The sequence below is a fragment of the Gymnoscopelus braueri genome, assembly GCF_963280865.1.
Source record: "Gymnoscopelus braueri genome assembly, chromosome: 6".
NCBI lineage: Eukaryota > Metazoa > Chordata > Actinopteri > Myctophiformes > Myctophidae > Gymnoscopelus > Gymnoscopelus braueri.
Window position 1 is genome coordinate 50,390,947 of NC_137607.1, and position 16,928 is coordinate 50,407,874.

General features: G+C 42.8%; 1 protein-coding gene across 1 annotated transcript; it reads right to left on the minus strand.

The window, feature by feature from the left end:
• Nucleotides 1-720: 720 nt before the first annotated feature.
• enc3 (ectodermal-neural cortex 3) lies at nt 721-16,044 on the minus strand. Its single transcript, XM_080431505.1, has 4 exons — nt 15,775-16,044; nt 12,311-13,345; nt 11,355-12,133; nt 721-2,484 (listed from the first exon to the last, which is right to left on the minus strand). The coding sequence occupies exons 2-3, from the start codon at nt 13,331-13,333 to the stop codon at nt 11,387-11,389; spliced, it is 1,770 nt and encodes a 589-aa protein (XP_080287631.1). The 5' UTR covers nt 13,334-13,345; nt 15,775-16,044; the 3' UTR covers nt 721-2,484; nt 11,355-11,386.
• Nucleotides 16,045-16,928: the final 884 nt, after the last annotated feature.

Genomic DNA, 16,928 nt, shown 5'->3' on the forward strand with positions numbered 1-16,928 from the left:
GTGTGCTTGGTTAACTCTGTCGGAAGACCTCTTGACTTCAGACCAGAAGGTCATGGGATCGAATCCCAATATCGGGTCTTCGGCATCTGAGCAAACTGCCTCCCACGGGTCTAATAACGTTTTTTCGCCTTTAAATGGCCATTGCCATTGACAATGCATTGTGCGCTTAAAGTTAAATATTTCAAAAACTACACATGATTTCAAAGTAAAAATCTCAAGCATGCATGTCCACAGTAAGGTGGAATTTTTAAATTGTGAATCAAGTTTATAGGTTAAAGTATGACGGAACAGGAGGTGCCAAAGTTTTCAGATGTACATTTTAAAATGTTCATCTTAGGGCGCGCCCCCACCAAGAGTTGGCTGGCCGCTGATTGCAGAATCTGCCAATGCATTGTCAATGCAAATGCGTGGATTCCTGGTCTTGCGGATTTTTTCCAAGAATCCACGCATTTGCATTGACAATGCATTGGCAGATTCTGCAATCAGCGGCCAGCCAACTCTTGGTGGGGGCGCGCCCTTAACCCCTAATTTTGCTTTCGTGAAACAGGCCCCCGGTAAATAGCAAACACTCATAGCCTGAAATCCGTTTGGAAAGTATTCAAAGCATGCTGAAAATACCTGTGTGATTATATGGCAGACAAAGCTGTTTTAGTGACACTACTGCAGAATTCCACTCATTCTTTGGAAAACAGGACAAACAGAGAGCAACATGTGTTTCCAAGCAGATGAGGTTTATTGACAAGTTATAACTTGCAGAAAATGGACAAGTCTATTGCAACATGAAGTAACATGTGTTTCATCAATAACTTGCTGATACAAAATCAATAGCTTACTTTTAAAACCACAGACATTTCAGAATCTATGCACACTCAGAACATGTTGCTACAAAAATGCTTTGATTATTCACATTGCCCAAGCATGGGCCATGACAATGATACAAAAATTAAGACAAAAGGAGATTTCTTTGTACAAATTATGTGCAAATCGAAGGTTTACTACAAATTAATTACAAAACCAATATACATACTATACACAAAAGGTTTGTATTAACATTACAAATGCAGAGAGAAAAACATCAAATATTTTGGGGCTTCGACTTGGTCAAATTCCCATGAATGTCCAGAATAACACTTAAGTTGGGTGTTTAAGTTGCGTGTGCATGCATGTTTGGCAAAATGTATGTTTGATATATACATATGTATATACATATACAGTCTCAAAATTGTAGCTTGGACATTAAAAAAAAAGTGGTTGGCATTTTGGCAATATCTTCAAAAGATTAGTGTAATTTATTTCTAAATGGAGCCTAGTCAAAACTTGTGTAACAATGGTACATTCACAGAAAATATGCATTAAAAAACATGAGCTTTGAGGTCATTTCCATAACATAAAAGAATAGGTTAGCCTACTTTGAGCAAATAAGAGGCAATGTCTATCTATACAAAACATAAACTATATATATATAACCCTGAGACACAAAACACATAAAAAAATGACATGATTTGCAGCAACATTGTGACTTAGAATAGAAATGCATCTTCTTTTTAATCATCATGGGTCACATTCTCTCGGCCAAGTGTTTTAAGTTGAGGAAGAAGATACAGATTTAGTTGACCAAAATTGAGGGAGGTTCGAGTCCAACAGCTAAAAATACAGAGACAAAGATTGCTTCTGTGCACAAAATCATACACTACCCAGAAATCTCTGCCTCTGCCTATTCCAGGCATGGCAAAGGCCTTATTCGTTCAGCAGTCCAAGTAAATTACACCTGAGTAACAGAAAAGCGGCCAGTGTCAGGGGGGGAGCATGAGCCACAACAATGCACAAGTATATACATGTATGTCTTTATTTTTACATCGGTCGCAAAATGAAACAAAATGGCATCCTCCTCATGCCATCATAAATGAGTCAGTGACAACACTAATAATGTCCTTCCAGAGTTCGACGAGTCTCAAACTATTTTTCAGATGTTCTGCTATTATACAGTCAGTCAGTTGAGCTGTGCTGTGCTGGACTGGTGCGGCCAGTTCTTTCCCACAGTTTGTTAGCCCCAGGAAGAAGGCAAGAGAGAAGGTCTGCACAACGAAAACCAGATTTTTTTTACTTTGTCGCAGCACAGTGTCACTCACCAAAGATATCAACATTTTAAAGGTAAGAAGGTGACGGCTAACGTTAGCTTGAAATTTCCCACAAAGAAGCCCCAAGGACACCTGATCAGGATACAGATCAGGTGGGGAGAGGCCGGAATGGGGGCAGGGGGCAAGGAGACGGCAGGCCTCTAGTCACAGAGTCACTGAGCTGTCTCCCAGATCCTGTGTCTTTTGGTCCTGCAATGCGGAGCGGACATGTGATTCATGCTGCTGTGCTGTACGGATCGCCAGCAGGAACACCCTCCTTATCCCCCTCCTCTCCGCACCCATGCTGAATTCCACAGCCATCGAAGGGAGACACACGCCTGCATTCCAGACTTCACTGCTGTCCGATCTGGGAAGAGAGAGAGAGAGAGAAAGAACATGGTGTTAGGCATGCAAAGAACTCTTGAAGAGCCACTCTATGGGAATCCTTCAGATTTGTGTGAAGGCGGACCACATGACTGTAGGGCAGCCTGGACATGCTCACAGAGCAGAGAGCAATGGAGTCATCCAGAGTGACTTACAGATCAGCTTATCACCATACCACATTATGAGGCTTACCCGCATAGCATTAATAATGCCTTAGGAATGGGCAGTATTTAGCCAAAGTCCTCCAGGCATGCAGGATTAGGCAGCTCTAACCATTTATGTCATTAAGAAATAAATATCCCTTTCAGTGGAAAGAGATAAACAGTCTAGCTCTAGGTGGTACGTACCAACGGAAGGACTGATACTCAAAATGTATTTAATTGCTACAATATTTATTGTACATTAGGGTTTTAGCTCTTTATTCAGTACTGATTAGCATCTAATTTGGAGTTCCTAAATGTGTTGAGCGCCAGTTCTGCACTGCATACGTTGTGGTGAATTCTTTGGGTGCCAGAGCTGGAATCTCTCTCATCCCTTCCCGTCTCTGTGGCCTCACAGAGATATTTAAGCATCTAATTTTCCCTCCCCTGCTGTTAAGATGGAATGCCTGAACAGATCTTTTTTTGGGTAGGAGAGAAAAGGAGACATGAAATGGATCTCTCATTTGCATTTTTTAACGACGCAAAAGCTAGCAATGAAATTCTGCCAGAAAAGATGAAAAGTGTGTGTGTGTGTGTGTGTGTGTGTGTGTGTGTGTGTGTGTGTGTGTGTGTGTGTGTGTGTGTGTGTGTGTGTGTGTGTGACTGACTGTGTATGTGTTTGAGTGAGAGATTAAGAGTGTGTGTGTGTGTATTCTATCCTGAGGCAGACAGATAGAGGCGACATAGTCTGTCTCTGCTGGGGGCTTGTTTGGTCGGTCTAATGAGCTCTCATTAACATGGCTGCCTAAGCCAGCTGATATAACTAAATCTCGACTGAATCGTAAGCATCTGCCACTGTTACTGACACACTTAAAAACTAGCCATCCAACTAGAACTCTGTAGCCATCCAACTAGAACTATGTAACCTGCATGTGCTGTGCAGTATAAGGGCCATCATGCGCAACAGCAAACCCGATGGAAGCTTTGATTACTTCTGTGCAGGGGGGTGTGTGTGTGTGTGTGTGTGTGTGTGTGTGTGTGTGTGTGTGTGTGTGTGTGTGTGTGTGTGTGTGTGTGTGTGTGTGTGTGTGTGTGTGTGTGTGTGTGTGTGTGTGTGTGTGTGTGTGTGTGTGTGTGTGTGTGTGTGTGTGTGTGTGTGTGTGTGTGTGTCTCTCTGCTCCTCTTAAGTTCTGCTGCCGTTTTAATCTCTCACAAGTTCACATGATGCAGATAACAGACATCTAAAATACCCATCCACTCTGCTCCACTCCACAACAATATCACTGTTTCACGTGAGCAGCAGCTTTATATTTAGTAGTATATCGCTCCATTGCATGGGAGAGGGCTTTCCCGTATAGTATACAGTAAACCTGCATTCATGTTGACTTGCCACCTGCACAATCTCAACTCATTTAACCACTTAAGGCGCAATGACATTGATAAAGGTTTCGTGTAATCACCTTGCCATGACATAACTCCAAATATTAGTGAGATATCTTGCTCCGTTGCTCCATTGATTAGAAATTGATAATCCAAAATAGCCTCCTGGTTAATTTACATCTCTCAAAGTCACTCTTTTAGTACATAAAGAAACGCAAACAAAGCAAATATAGTATAACATCACTAAACCCAGTAAGGCATTTATAAAAAAAAGAACTTTGTGTCGATTTTGCTATTTGTATTAGGAAGAAGACCTGGACTGGATTTGCAGATTCAGATCTTCGTACAGTAAAATCATCCAGAAGTTTAAAAGAAAACACCAAACTGGGATTTGTGATGTTATATATTGGCAGAATCTGCTTTATTTGCATTCGTTATGTGCTAAAAGAGTGACTTTGTGAAGGAGACTATTTTGGATTATTTCTAAGCAACGGAGCTTAGAATATCTTGCCGGAAATAGTAAATCTACAACCTCACGTCGCTTTGTGAGCTTTGTAGATATGCTATTTTCAAATGTAACCCTCGGAATAGCTACACAAGGATTCATGTGGTTAAGTACCCTAAAATGAATTAATAGTTTCATGAGAAGTTGTATCACATTGCAATACACACACAAACACACAGCCTCACTGTGGTCAGTTCAATAACCATCAGACAGCACCTTCCCCGACTGCCATTATTCAACCTTCACTCAGTCAGCCATTACACAACAAGAGTACCACTGTCACCAGAGATGAGCTCCAGCCTGTTAAAGAGTCTCTTCATGTTACTTGTCAGGTCAGGGTCAGTTTGACAGAACCCTGGGTTGTATCAGCGAGGTTGTTCAGCTCTCAGTCATATCTAAAAAACACATTCATTCTATAGATAACACAGAGAGGTAGCCCTAAGCAGGAAAAACTATCAGGAATGCCAGTACATTCTCAGCCCCTGCTTGTAGGTTCCTATCCACATCACATATTTGTGGATTGTCAGAGAGCCAAATCTTATCTAGCCATGTTGTTACATATTTCACATTCTCTGAAATCACACTGTAATAGTGCAATTTAATAAGCATGCAAGTGCAGGTAGGTATATAAATGTTGTGGCAATGCTAGCAAGTTTTTACCTCAAATGTACCCAGTTGATCTGAGTGTTTCTAGCCTACTCCATCTAATGCACTATAATAACCACAGGACTACTGCTTCGAGATAAGGAAGGATTTCATCCAATTGTCTGTCAAAAAGTCTGTGACCTTCACCAGACCAAGCAGCTGCGCAGGACAAATATGAAATGACTGGAACACACAGGTTCTACTTGACTAGTTCTCACACACACACACACACACACACACACACACACACACACACACACACACACACACACACACACACACACACACACACACACACACACACACACACACACACACACACACACACACACACACACACACACACACACACACACACACACACACACACACACACACACACACACACACACACACACTGTTTGATGATAAGAAAAGAAATGCCTCCAGCAAAGAACGCAGACAAATTATGACGATTATTTTTTTGGGTCCATATTGAGATTTTTGAACGATTGAAAATTTTAAATGTTTTTTAACAAACAACATCTGGGTCACATCAATTTCAGAGAAGAAATGTACACACTTCCACAGTGTGTACATTGTGTAGGTCACAACCGCGTGGTTTTCACATTGTAAACATTTAGCGAGGTGCCGGTAGTCGAGTGGTTAAGGCGTGTACCACATAGGCTCTGGTGCCTGACAGCGAGTTCCCGGTTAGATTTCCGGGCCGGGCTGACCTTTGTTTCATGTCACTTCCCGAGTCTCTCTCCTCGTGTACCCTCTCTCTACAATGTAACTATCATATCAATAAAGGCAAGAAAAGCCTGGGGGGAAAAACACTTGAAATGTTGCCAAAAACCTTCGTTTAATCTTTGTTAATTTCTCCATCAGCGCCAAGACTAGCTTCAAAACAAATCTGATGATTTCCTGTAGAAACTAGGCAGACTTCACAGTAAGACTCACAATGACACATGCTTAGGGACAGTCATTTCTATTCCCTTTAGCTTTGTCATGCCACTCTCATCAGCATCCCCAAGAAACCCAATTACCCACACCACACCACAGCGTAGTCCCTTTCCTTTATGTGTCCCTCGTGTCCAACAAGGTCTGCATCATGTTTACTAATGACCAGCTACAATTACACTGTATTGACCAACATATAAATCACGTTTCCAGACAGTCCTCTGTTAATTTATACCTCATGAATTTACATTAGTTTTAGGGTTTCATGTTTATAATAGGCCATGGTTGGCATAGCAATAATGCGGCATATCTTACCACTGATGCAGTGTGACAAATCCTACCAAACAGGAGTCACTGCCACTGACGGGCAGAAAACGTGTATGTCCAAAACAGTTACTTTTCAGGAAGCGGAAAATAACCAGTGTGCCAGTGGATCCAGTGAATACTAGAATTTCATCGCAAGCTCTTGATCGGTTACATATTTATAACGCTGTCACACTTAATAATTTTCAACCTGGCATCCCTATTTTGGGCAGGTCTTTATAGGCAAAAACTTTTAAAAACTTTGCGGGGAAAAAACAAGCTCACAACTTACATTGTACATTTACAACAAAGTCTAAAATAGGACATTCATTTATTAAAAAAACAACAACATTTGAAATATAGAGATAAAAGGTTTCTGCCCGACAGCAACAATAGTCTTCTTCAGTGCTGGAGTGCAACTAGCAGCGGGCACAAAGAACGCTGCTGTGACTGAATACCAGCCACTCTATTGCTACTTCAGAGGAACAAATATTACATAATGCAGATCAATTACAAAGCGTCTCTAAGCCCAGCTGGCTGTTCTGAAAAGACCCCAGCTACTGTATGACAGCTCATCCGTTTTTAAAGGAGTTAATCAAATTAGTCTGGGAGATTATTCAGCCACTTTCAGCATCTTTCTTTACCCTTTACTTTTTTGTCACTCTCAGCATGTTGAAAAAAGACCAATAAAAACTCTATTAGGTTTATGCAAATTTCAGCAGCCGTGCTGAGGGCTGTAATGTGGCAGATTGATTACTCAGGGGACCGGAGACAGAGTACATGTGCGCGTGCTCGGCATGTGTACAGTGTGTGTGTGTGTGTGTGTGTGTGTGTGTGTGTGTGTGTGTGTGTGTGTGTGTGTGTGTGTGTGGTGGGGTTGACTGAGAAGAGGGAAAGGGATAGTTGTTGTACACAGATGCCACAATAAAAGGCTCATTCAGCATGCGTTGCTGGTGGCCCTCACAGCCAGGCATTAATAAAACATTAGTATTGAGTGTGTGGGGCCTCTCGTCTCTTCTCCTCCTCCATGGTCCTGCAGTGACCTCTCCAGTTTACAGCAGCTGTCTGGGGATGAAGTCACCCCCCAACCAACCCCCCCACCCCACCCCAGCGACCTTTGATCCCTCCAGGTGTACCCTATCACACAGAACCGTGCCCACCTCATAAGGGCTTCATTTGAAACCGTTAAAAAGGAGAATACTTATGTCTGTGATTTTTGTGTGGTGAGGGGGAGGGTGGGGCATGTATGAGTGGATGGAGAAGAGATGAAAATGGGAGCAGAGAAGAAAGAGCGGCTTTAAGTAGACAACTAACAGCCATTTGTAGGCCTCTATAGTTCAGTGGTTGGGGTGGGGGGGGTCTGGGGGACAGAGACCATGCTGAACTTTGTGCAGGAATCTCCAATTACATTCCGTCTGCCTTCACTCCGACACAAACTTAATACTGCAGAGACAGGATGAAGCAAAACATTACACTCTATATACCACTACCAACTATATTATACACATTAACTATTACTACCAACTACCTTATCAAAAGAAGACAACTAGCTACAACAAGCACTGTAAGTCTGCAAAGTAATCAAAAGTGAAATAATATAAACACAAAAGGTGATGAAAGGGAAAAGTCAAGCTGCGTAACCGATTCTTTATATGAGGTTTCGTATTTTGTCTCTGTTAAAAAGTAATTTCTTTGTTCCATCTCTAGACCATAATAACAAACAAACCATAATACTTTCACATTTACAAATACTTTTCCATCAACAGTGGGTTCTGGTCTGGCCATGCAGTCAGCGGTTAGTCACATCTGGGGTAATGCAGGGATAGACGCTAGGTGGTGACGACAACACTGGAGCGGCTTCATAATAACAATTTAACAAGCAGGGCAGACCCAACAAAGTGCCTGGACAACTAAAGCCTCATTTATACTTTGTTGTACGACAGCGTTGTCGTGTACAAAGAAATAAGCAGATCTAAGAGCTTGCAGATCTGCTACTTTCGGCATGTGACACAGTCGTAAGACGACGTATAAATTAAGCATAAAACCCCTCAAACGCAAAGCGGCATTGACAAATCATTACTAATGGAGATCCAGGCCACACCTTCATTCCTCCCAAATTAGAATAAGGATAGCTGGCTTTTTAAAGGACAGGCCATGCCAGCAATGTGATGCCTGTTTGTGTGCGTGTGCGTGTGTGTGTGTGTGTGTGTGTGTCGTGAGCGTGCAAAGTTTCACAGCTGTGCAAAATCTCACAACATTACTGAGAACTGAGAAAAACAGAAACGACTATGCTTTTCAGCCTCTCATAAACATGAAGATGCAGGCACACAGACACACACATACACACTATTATTTCTCTCTCTGACCCAGGTTGAAAGTTGACAGCCTCGGGAGCTAAGAGTATTTTTAGCCCGACGTTAGTCGTGGCTGCCAAACGGCACAAAATATAGCCTAACTTCAGCACTGTGCCTCACTCTTGTTTTTCCCAGTCCCAGAAATCCCTCTCGTTTTGCCACCCCGCCCGCTCCACTCAAGCCCCCCTGTCACGGGTGAGAGGGAGACTAGCGTCTCGGTGCCGCGGCATCAGAGAAACAGGGTAGGATGCCTGCTTAACAAGCAAGGCTTCTGGAAATCTGAGCTTTTTTCCATGTCAGTTGTAATTAAACATAAAGAGACTCGGGCAGCAGGATGGTTGCTACTGTAACTCTTGAGAGCTCATAAGGATTCGGTGCCTTGATCTTTCATTGCCCGCCTGTCTGTCTCCATCCCAGCCAGTAGCCCCAGCCCAAAAATCTAACCTAGCATGAAAGCAGTGTATACCAGGAGCCCCATGCTGGTAAGCCCGGAGTTCCTCCTCATACAGCTGTTTACTGTAGGAAGAAGTCAAACATAAGCCCCCTGCTTCTCATAAATTTGCTTTGCTCTCCAGCTGTCAGCGGCACACAAAGGAGTGCTTTTAAATTACTTTCCCAATTTTCCTTAGATAAAGACCAGCTGCTGTATATAAAGTACAGTAGCACTTGACCAAACTAAACGGCTGCAACAAAATATGCAGAAATTAAGATTCAATTCATATTTCCAAGTATTTTAAGTTGCATTGATGACATTTCTGAAATGCAAGAAATAAAACACCTTTTAAGCCCTATTTTATACTTCATGGTACGAGGGTGTGCGAAAACAGCCAATCTACAAGCTCACAATGTGTCGCAATCTGCAATTTTTGAAAATGTCTTAATTTTATTTTTTTTATTGAAAAAAAGAAAAGAAAAATGCAATGCCCAAAATAGGGCCACACCGTTCAAAGTGGTTAATTAATAAATGTAATTAACTTCATTAATTAACTAGCTAACTTTGTTAGCACAAGGACGCAGCTAAAAGCACTTGGTTACACTTTCTCATGTGCTCCAGTCCAGTTTCGGTATCAGTGTTTGTTTTCTTGGCTGAATGACTGAAGCTCTGTGGCACTGGGGAATTAACTGCTCTTTGAACCATATTGAACCTGTAGCATAGCACCTCAAGAGGACAGCATACCCTTTATGAAGGCACAGTGAGCCCTATTCAGAAAGGTTAATAAAGGACACCGTGCCTTTTTGTTTGTTTTTGTGGAATGACAGTTTGACATTAAAAGACTATTGCCCTCATTAAGAGAAAAAAACAAAAATTTGATGAAAGATGAAGCCGTGTTTGAGCTGAATGTAATTTCATTGACGTGGATTAGAGTCATTAGAGTGGCAAATAATTGCGCTCCACCTATTGCAGCAGTGACAAAACCAGATCACAGGACGGGCTTCAAGTCATGAAAACAAAACCAGATCTAATATAAGTCAAAACAACCTGCAGAATATTCATAGTGTTCTCTCCCTATCCATCTTCCTCAAACCCCCCCTTTCCTTACCCTGCCAGAAAGCCAAAACACCTCAGGAAATAAATGTATCATCTCTTATCAGAGATGAAATGACATGAGGCTGTGATAACCGCACCCGTCTTTTCATCACACAGATTCTCCCTCAGGCCCTAGATATAGAATGTTACAGATCAGTCAATCACTCAGATCATCTTGAAATGGATCCTTGCCTTCCTTCTCGCTGTCCTGTCTAATTGACTTTTAATCTGGTTTTATTACTTCAACTAGCACTGATTGTTGTGTGGTATGGACACAGGGAGATACTCCATAAAAAATGTAATACCTTTGTTTATCCATGGTTACTCTGCCAGTTTTTGCATTAAAAAAAACATACTGAAACGTATTTTGGATAAAAGCAACATCATCCACCAAATCGTATTTTAAACAGCATACTGTATGTCACCTCACTTTAGACAAATGACACCACATTTCAAAGTATTGACTCATCATGGGCAATTAGTTTCTACCGTGGGCTTGCCCTGCAGTGCACCCTGACGACTTGCAATGCTGGCCCTGCAAGCACAGACCTGATCCCTGCACCCTCGCTGCTCACTGCGTTCAGGGACTGAGGTCTGCTGTTGTACTGTAGAGAGCTCTGTCTGTAATTACCAGCCTCAGTGACATTCCTCCTTCACTCTAAACCAAGACTCCTCCATGTTTATTCAACACCCGGCCAACACACCAGCAGCTAGATAATGTGTAACTGTAACCACTGGCAACCCTGAAAACAGCTATAGGGGGATTTTAAAATGACCTTTTTCCACAGCCAAGTGTCATAAACATGGGTCCTGTTCCGTGAAGTACAAGTTGGGCACTGTGTCTTGAAAGTAGTTTGATTTAAAACCTTCTTGTTTGTTATTCAACATTTATATTCATGTTATAGGCATTTAGCTGAGCAACATACGGGGGAGAAGATAAAGATTCTTGCTACAAAAGTACAGTACAGACTACAGAGTGTGTTGAACCCCACTCAAAGGAACACATTGACAATGATAGCGATTATGTCATTTTAAGGAAGTCAGTGTACTACTCACCAAAAACTGTAATCATTCCACTCCTCAGTCCTCTAGGCTGAGAGGTACTTCCATGTGCTGACAAAGGCAGTGGGGATGAGAGAGTAGGGAACACTTGTCACACTGTCCCAGGAGTCCGATGACGGGTCATAACAGTCCAGTGTCTTGCACCTTTGAGCCCCGAAGTACCCCCCGACCACATAGAGCCTGTTCCCTGACGCCACCGCATGGCAGCTGATCCGCTTGGCCGTCACGTCGCCGAACTTGGACCACTGGTATGTCTCACTGTTGAACCGGTAGGCCGAGCTGGCGGAGAATTCCGTGTCCCCGCCGATCACGACCACGTGATTGCCGACCACCGCCGCGGCCGTGTAGCGCCAGAGCTGCGGGCAGGCGGCCGGTACTGTCCACCGGTTCTCGCACGGGTCGAAGCACTGGACTTTGGGGAACTTGTCTCTGTTGACGCTGGTTCCCCCGAAGGCAAACAGTTTGTTTTTGGCTCCAACCACGGCAGCGTTGCTCACCCCTTCTCTGAGGGGAGCCACGAGTGTCCACTTGTTGGTCTGAGGGTCATACTGTTCCACCTGTTTGAGAGAGACAGACGGGGAGGCAGGGAAGGAGCCCGTTAGAGACGTGTGTCCTCCCACGACGTACAGGATGTGGTCGAGCTCCGCTGACCCGTGTCCAAACCTAGCGACCAACATAGGTGCCGCTTTGGACCACTCGTCGTGTAGCGTGTCGTACACCCAGACATCCTTCGAAGCCCCGTTCTCAGAGCCACGCCCGCCAGTAACATAGACCTGAAATGAGACGAGAGAAAGAAAGAAACTGCATTAGGAATATTTATATAGACATATTCACGTATTAAAGACATTATACACATTGTGTATATGCATACACAAGTAACACACAACAAGAAAATGTTACACACACACACACACGCACACGCACAGCCTACATGGATTTCATTCACGTACCTTACAGCCAATGGCACAGGCACTACACTCTTTCCTTGGGCTAGGGATGTCTGTTTTTGGTGTGATCTCTTTGGTCTTATTGTCAATCATGTAGATCTTATCACACATGAAAGTCTGTCCGCCCAGGAGCAGCAGAGCCTGGCTGACCTTCCTGGGCCGTGCGCAGAACCCCGTGACGATGCCGTCGTTCTGGAGGATCCTCATCTTGCAGCGCACGGCGTCCTCTACGATCTCCCGGCCAACCTTGTGGCCCATCACCAGCTCCTCTGAGGCCACGTTCTGCAGTAGGTATGTCTCCGGAAGCAGAGCGAGGCGGACACAGCGCAGCAGCTCAGGCAGCTCACTGTGCCTGTGCTCCATGTCCGCCTTGACCCAGTCGATGACGGCCTCGTACACCAGGCTTTCATCCTCCACCTCCAGCTCCTCGCTGAAGATCAGCTCCTGGACTTTGTCTCTGGGCAGACTGAGGAAGTCCTCTGTCCTGTAGAGGGCAGCAAAGTCGGCCAGGCACATCCTCCATGACAGTTCATACAGCCTATGGCACTGGTGGGCATCTGACAGCAGCATCATCCCCAGGCAGTTCGACGGGTGGAGGTTCTTCTCGAGGAACTCTGCCGCCGCGTCCATGATGTCATGAAACTGAAGCATGTCGCCAGCTTCCAGGAGTGACTCAGCGTTTTCCTCGTTGATGATGACTCGCGCCGAGTAAGCGTAGTCGAGCAGAAGCTCGAGCACCTCTGGGTGGAGAGAGTCGTGGAAGTCGACCTCAGCATCACGACTCTCCCGGAGCCCGCCGCTGAACATGGCCTCAAAATAACGACTACAAGAGGCCAGGACGGCCCTGTGGCAGGGGAACGCTCGGTTACCGGCCTTCAGGACCACATCTGTGAAGACTCTCCGTTTGCGGAGCAGGTTGAGTTGTGTCAACAAGCTGTCGGCGTGGGACGTCTTGTGGAACAGCTGGATATTCATGGAGCCAGAGCTGGACCGGGACTTCCTGTTTTCGTGGTTACTGACAGACATCTTGACTTGGACCTGGAGAAAAATAGACAAGGGGGGGGGGGGGAATCTTATCAGTGGAATGACTCATTTCAAAGTTCTGTTCCATTTGTTTTGAATAGTTTGGTATAATCCAGGGAGGAAAAGATTGAAAAACGAATACGCTACTCTCACTCTCTCTGATGTGGAGTGCAACAGGGCTGCAAAAAACCCACTAACACTCCCTTTTCAATTGAACAGAATGCACTGTTCAAACAGCTGATGATTAAGAGCAAAGTAAAAAGACACACATTTGAAATTAGTCATACGTCTCCTATCAGTATGCTTGGTGACAGCGGAAACTACCGTAAGACTATCATTCATCTTCTCTTGTTATATCTTTGGGTAATTATTAATAAGCGAACATTTGGAACTCAAATCTTTGCTTCTGGGGGTACCTGGAACAAAATATTTTGAGATGGGGGGGGGGGGGGGGCGGGGGTCCGCGGCCAAATACATACAATTTTGGGGGTCCTTGAAGACTAGAATCGGCCTCATGTCTTAATGGGTTAATAATGAGTAGGTAAGAAAGCATCGGGGTGTCAAATACATTCATGCTCGACACCTCTGTCAACATGTCAAGCCTCTGACTCACCTCTACAGCAGTTTAAGCCAATACATTCCTGGCAAACTGCTCAGTTCCCATGTTTGGCTCACATACAAGACTGTGCCAACGGCTAAACTTTCAAGAACATCTGATCTCGCAACTATCCCGACACCTCTTTGATGTCAAACATTATGCGAGGACTAGTACAACAGATAAAACTCTAAATGATTTTCATTATGCTGTGTTGAATTCAGACTTACAGCCACTGCTTCAAGAGAAAACATTCTACAATGTCTAGCTACAACAAGTCTACTACGGAATATACATATTTGTCAGAACTTCCCATATCATCATAGCGCCTGTTCATTTATTTAAATGTATAAGTCATCATTGAAGACATGTAGGTAGGTAGGAACATGTAATACAAATAAAACCATGGCAGCTTGTAGAGAACCACAGTACACACTACAGTTTGTTATAACCTTTCTAAATAGAATACTGTCTGCTACTCAATGCAGTGGTGTAAAGTAACTAAGTACATTTACTCAAGTACTGTACAATTTTGAGGTATTTTTTACTTTACAAGCTCACAATGTGAGCTTGTAGATCTGCTATTTTCAAACGATTTTTATACATACATTTCATACATTTGAAAACTTGTGAAATGGGACATTCTGCATAATGAGTATTTTATACTTTTGATACTTTAAGTACATTATGATACAAATACTTTTGTACTTTTACTCGTAAATGTTTAATTCCGGACTTTTACTTGTATCAGAGTATTTCTACATTGCAGTATTGATACTTATACTCAAGTAAAACATGCGAGGACTTTTTCCACCACTGTCGGCTACTCAATGTGACAAGAAACAAGAAACAAGAACCCCCGGACATCCGTGGGGTGTTGGGGGGCGATCTGAACCAAACCCTGCGTGAAATCCAATTGGTTTTGTGCAGTAAATGTAACCCTTTGTCAGCAGGTCTGTGTGTGATCAACTTTCCTCCGAAGTTAGCAGCAGTCTGCCAACTGCGGCTACCACTGCCAGTGGTGTAAAGTAACTAAGTACATTTACTCAAGTACTTTACTCAAGTACTGTACTCAAGTACAGTTTTGAGGCTTTAAAGTTTTTTACTTTACTGGAGTATTTCCAATTTTCTGAACTTTTGCCTCTACTCCACTACATCTCAGAGGCAAATATTGTACTTTTACTACTCTACAATTATTTGAAAACTTGAGTTACTAGTTGTTGATTTGCATTATTATTATTATTATTATTATTATTATTATTATTATTATTATTATTATTACAAAACATGCATTAAGCAGTTTAGTTTATCCCTATATACTTTGGCTATTTGAAAATAGCAGATCTACAAGCTCTGCTATTTTCAAAAGATTTGTATACATTTTGAACACTTTTGAAATGGGATATTCTGCATAATTGGTACTTCTACCTTTGGTACTATAAGTACATTTCGATGCCAAAACTTTTGTACTTTTACTCAAGTAAATTTTGAATTCTGGACTTTTACTTGTTGTAACGAGAGTATTTCTACATTGCAGTGATACCTTTACAAAAGTATCAATGTAAAACATTGCAAAAACATTTGAGCACTTTGTCCACCACTGCCTTTGTGTCAGCAGGTCGGTGTGTGTCTGTGTGATCAACTTTCCTCCGAAGATAGCAGCAAACTGCGGCTACCACTGATATATTATAACTCTATGACCACTGCCAGCTGGAGCCTGGATCAAAGGGTAGGATCTCGGGTGTTACAAGCTGTAACCAAAGTAAAAAACAAATCCACTTCGGAAGTTGACTAAATGGCAAACAGGAACCTATAGATGGTAATCGATAGAATCATTTGTAATCCTTACCTAAAGTAGTATCTTTGTTGACCGCTGGAGCACAGCAGAAGAAGAACCAAGTTGCTCAGATGTTCTCAATTTCGACAAAACTGCTTTCCGCCCCGTAAAGTTTGGGCTAAAAAAACATGTCCTGATAAAATGGATGCTTGATAATAACCCATCGCGGGCTTCGATGTGTATCGATCCACGTATGCAACACGTTGGCAAAGTTGTGGAGCTGATCAAACCTCTCCCAGGGTAACTACTACTTTATTAACAACAGCCTCGTGGACACAGCAGTCAGTCAGTAGTGTTCTTCTGTGTGTGAGACACCAAAAGGCACTAGTAGTGTTCAGTGTTGCCAGACTTTGCGAGAGAAATAAGCAACCAGGGTTATGAGAAGCCCAAAAGAAGCGCCACATGATCACTCTTTCTTCTTTTGTACATATTTTTCACTCGTCATACCAGTAACCTGTAAACTGATTGTATGACATTCTGTATAGTAGCGTGTATATTTGTCTGTCTCTTATATGTCATCATGATTTGTGTGCATGGGGATCTCATCTTAAACAAGATCAGTGCTTAATGAGTCTTCCAGTTTAGTAGACCTTGTATTGTGAATTTGTACTTCCATGTACTGCTATTCTCATGTCTTACTAAAGAAAGTAGCCTACATCAATCAATCAATCAATCAATCAATCAATCAATCACTTTAAAGTAAACCTTCGCATCGGCTGTTTGAAAATAGCCAATTTGAAAATAGCCTTTTTTCAAAGGGGGGGGGGAGAAGAAAAAAGAAAACATTTTACCAACTCAAATTGTGTATGGGAGTCCCTGGTATAAAGTATTTGCAGATGGTGGTCTGCAGAAAAATACATATTAATTTGGGGGTCCTTGACATGAAAATGTTTAAGAACCACTGGTTTAAACAACTTTAGGAAACAAGCCCAAATAATCAACTTCACTTTAGAAACAAGCCCAAAAAACCGCAACCCGAAACTACCAATATTTTCAAGCAACTTTACAGAAAAACAAGCCCAAAGTCACTTATAATACGCAGACCTGGCAACACTGCTAGTAGCGTTCCATCTGGCTCCTCCTACTCTTCACCCAATAGGCTCAGATTCATATGAATCTCCTCACATCCAGTGGTGGAAAAAGTACTCAATTTTTTTTTACTTAAG

Coding starts and splice junctions, on each gene's coding strand:
- enc3 (XM_080431505.1), bottom strand. CDS start 13,333: ATGTCTGTCAGTAACCACGAAAACAGGAAGTCCCGGTCCAGCTCTGGC. Junction 12,134..12,310: donor CCTGTGCCATTGGCTGTAAG/GTACGTGAATGA, acceptor GTCTCATTTCAG/GTCTATGTTACTGGCGGGCG.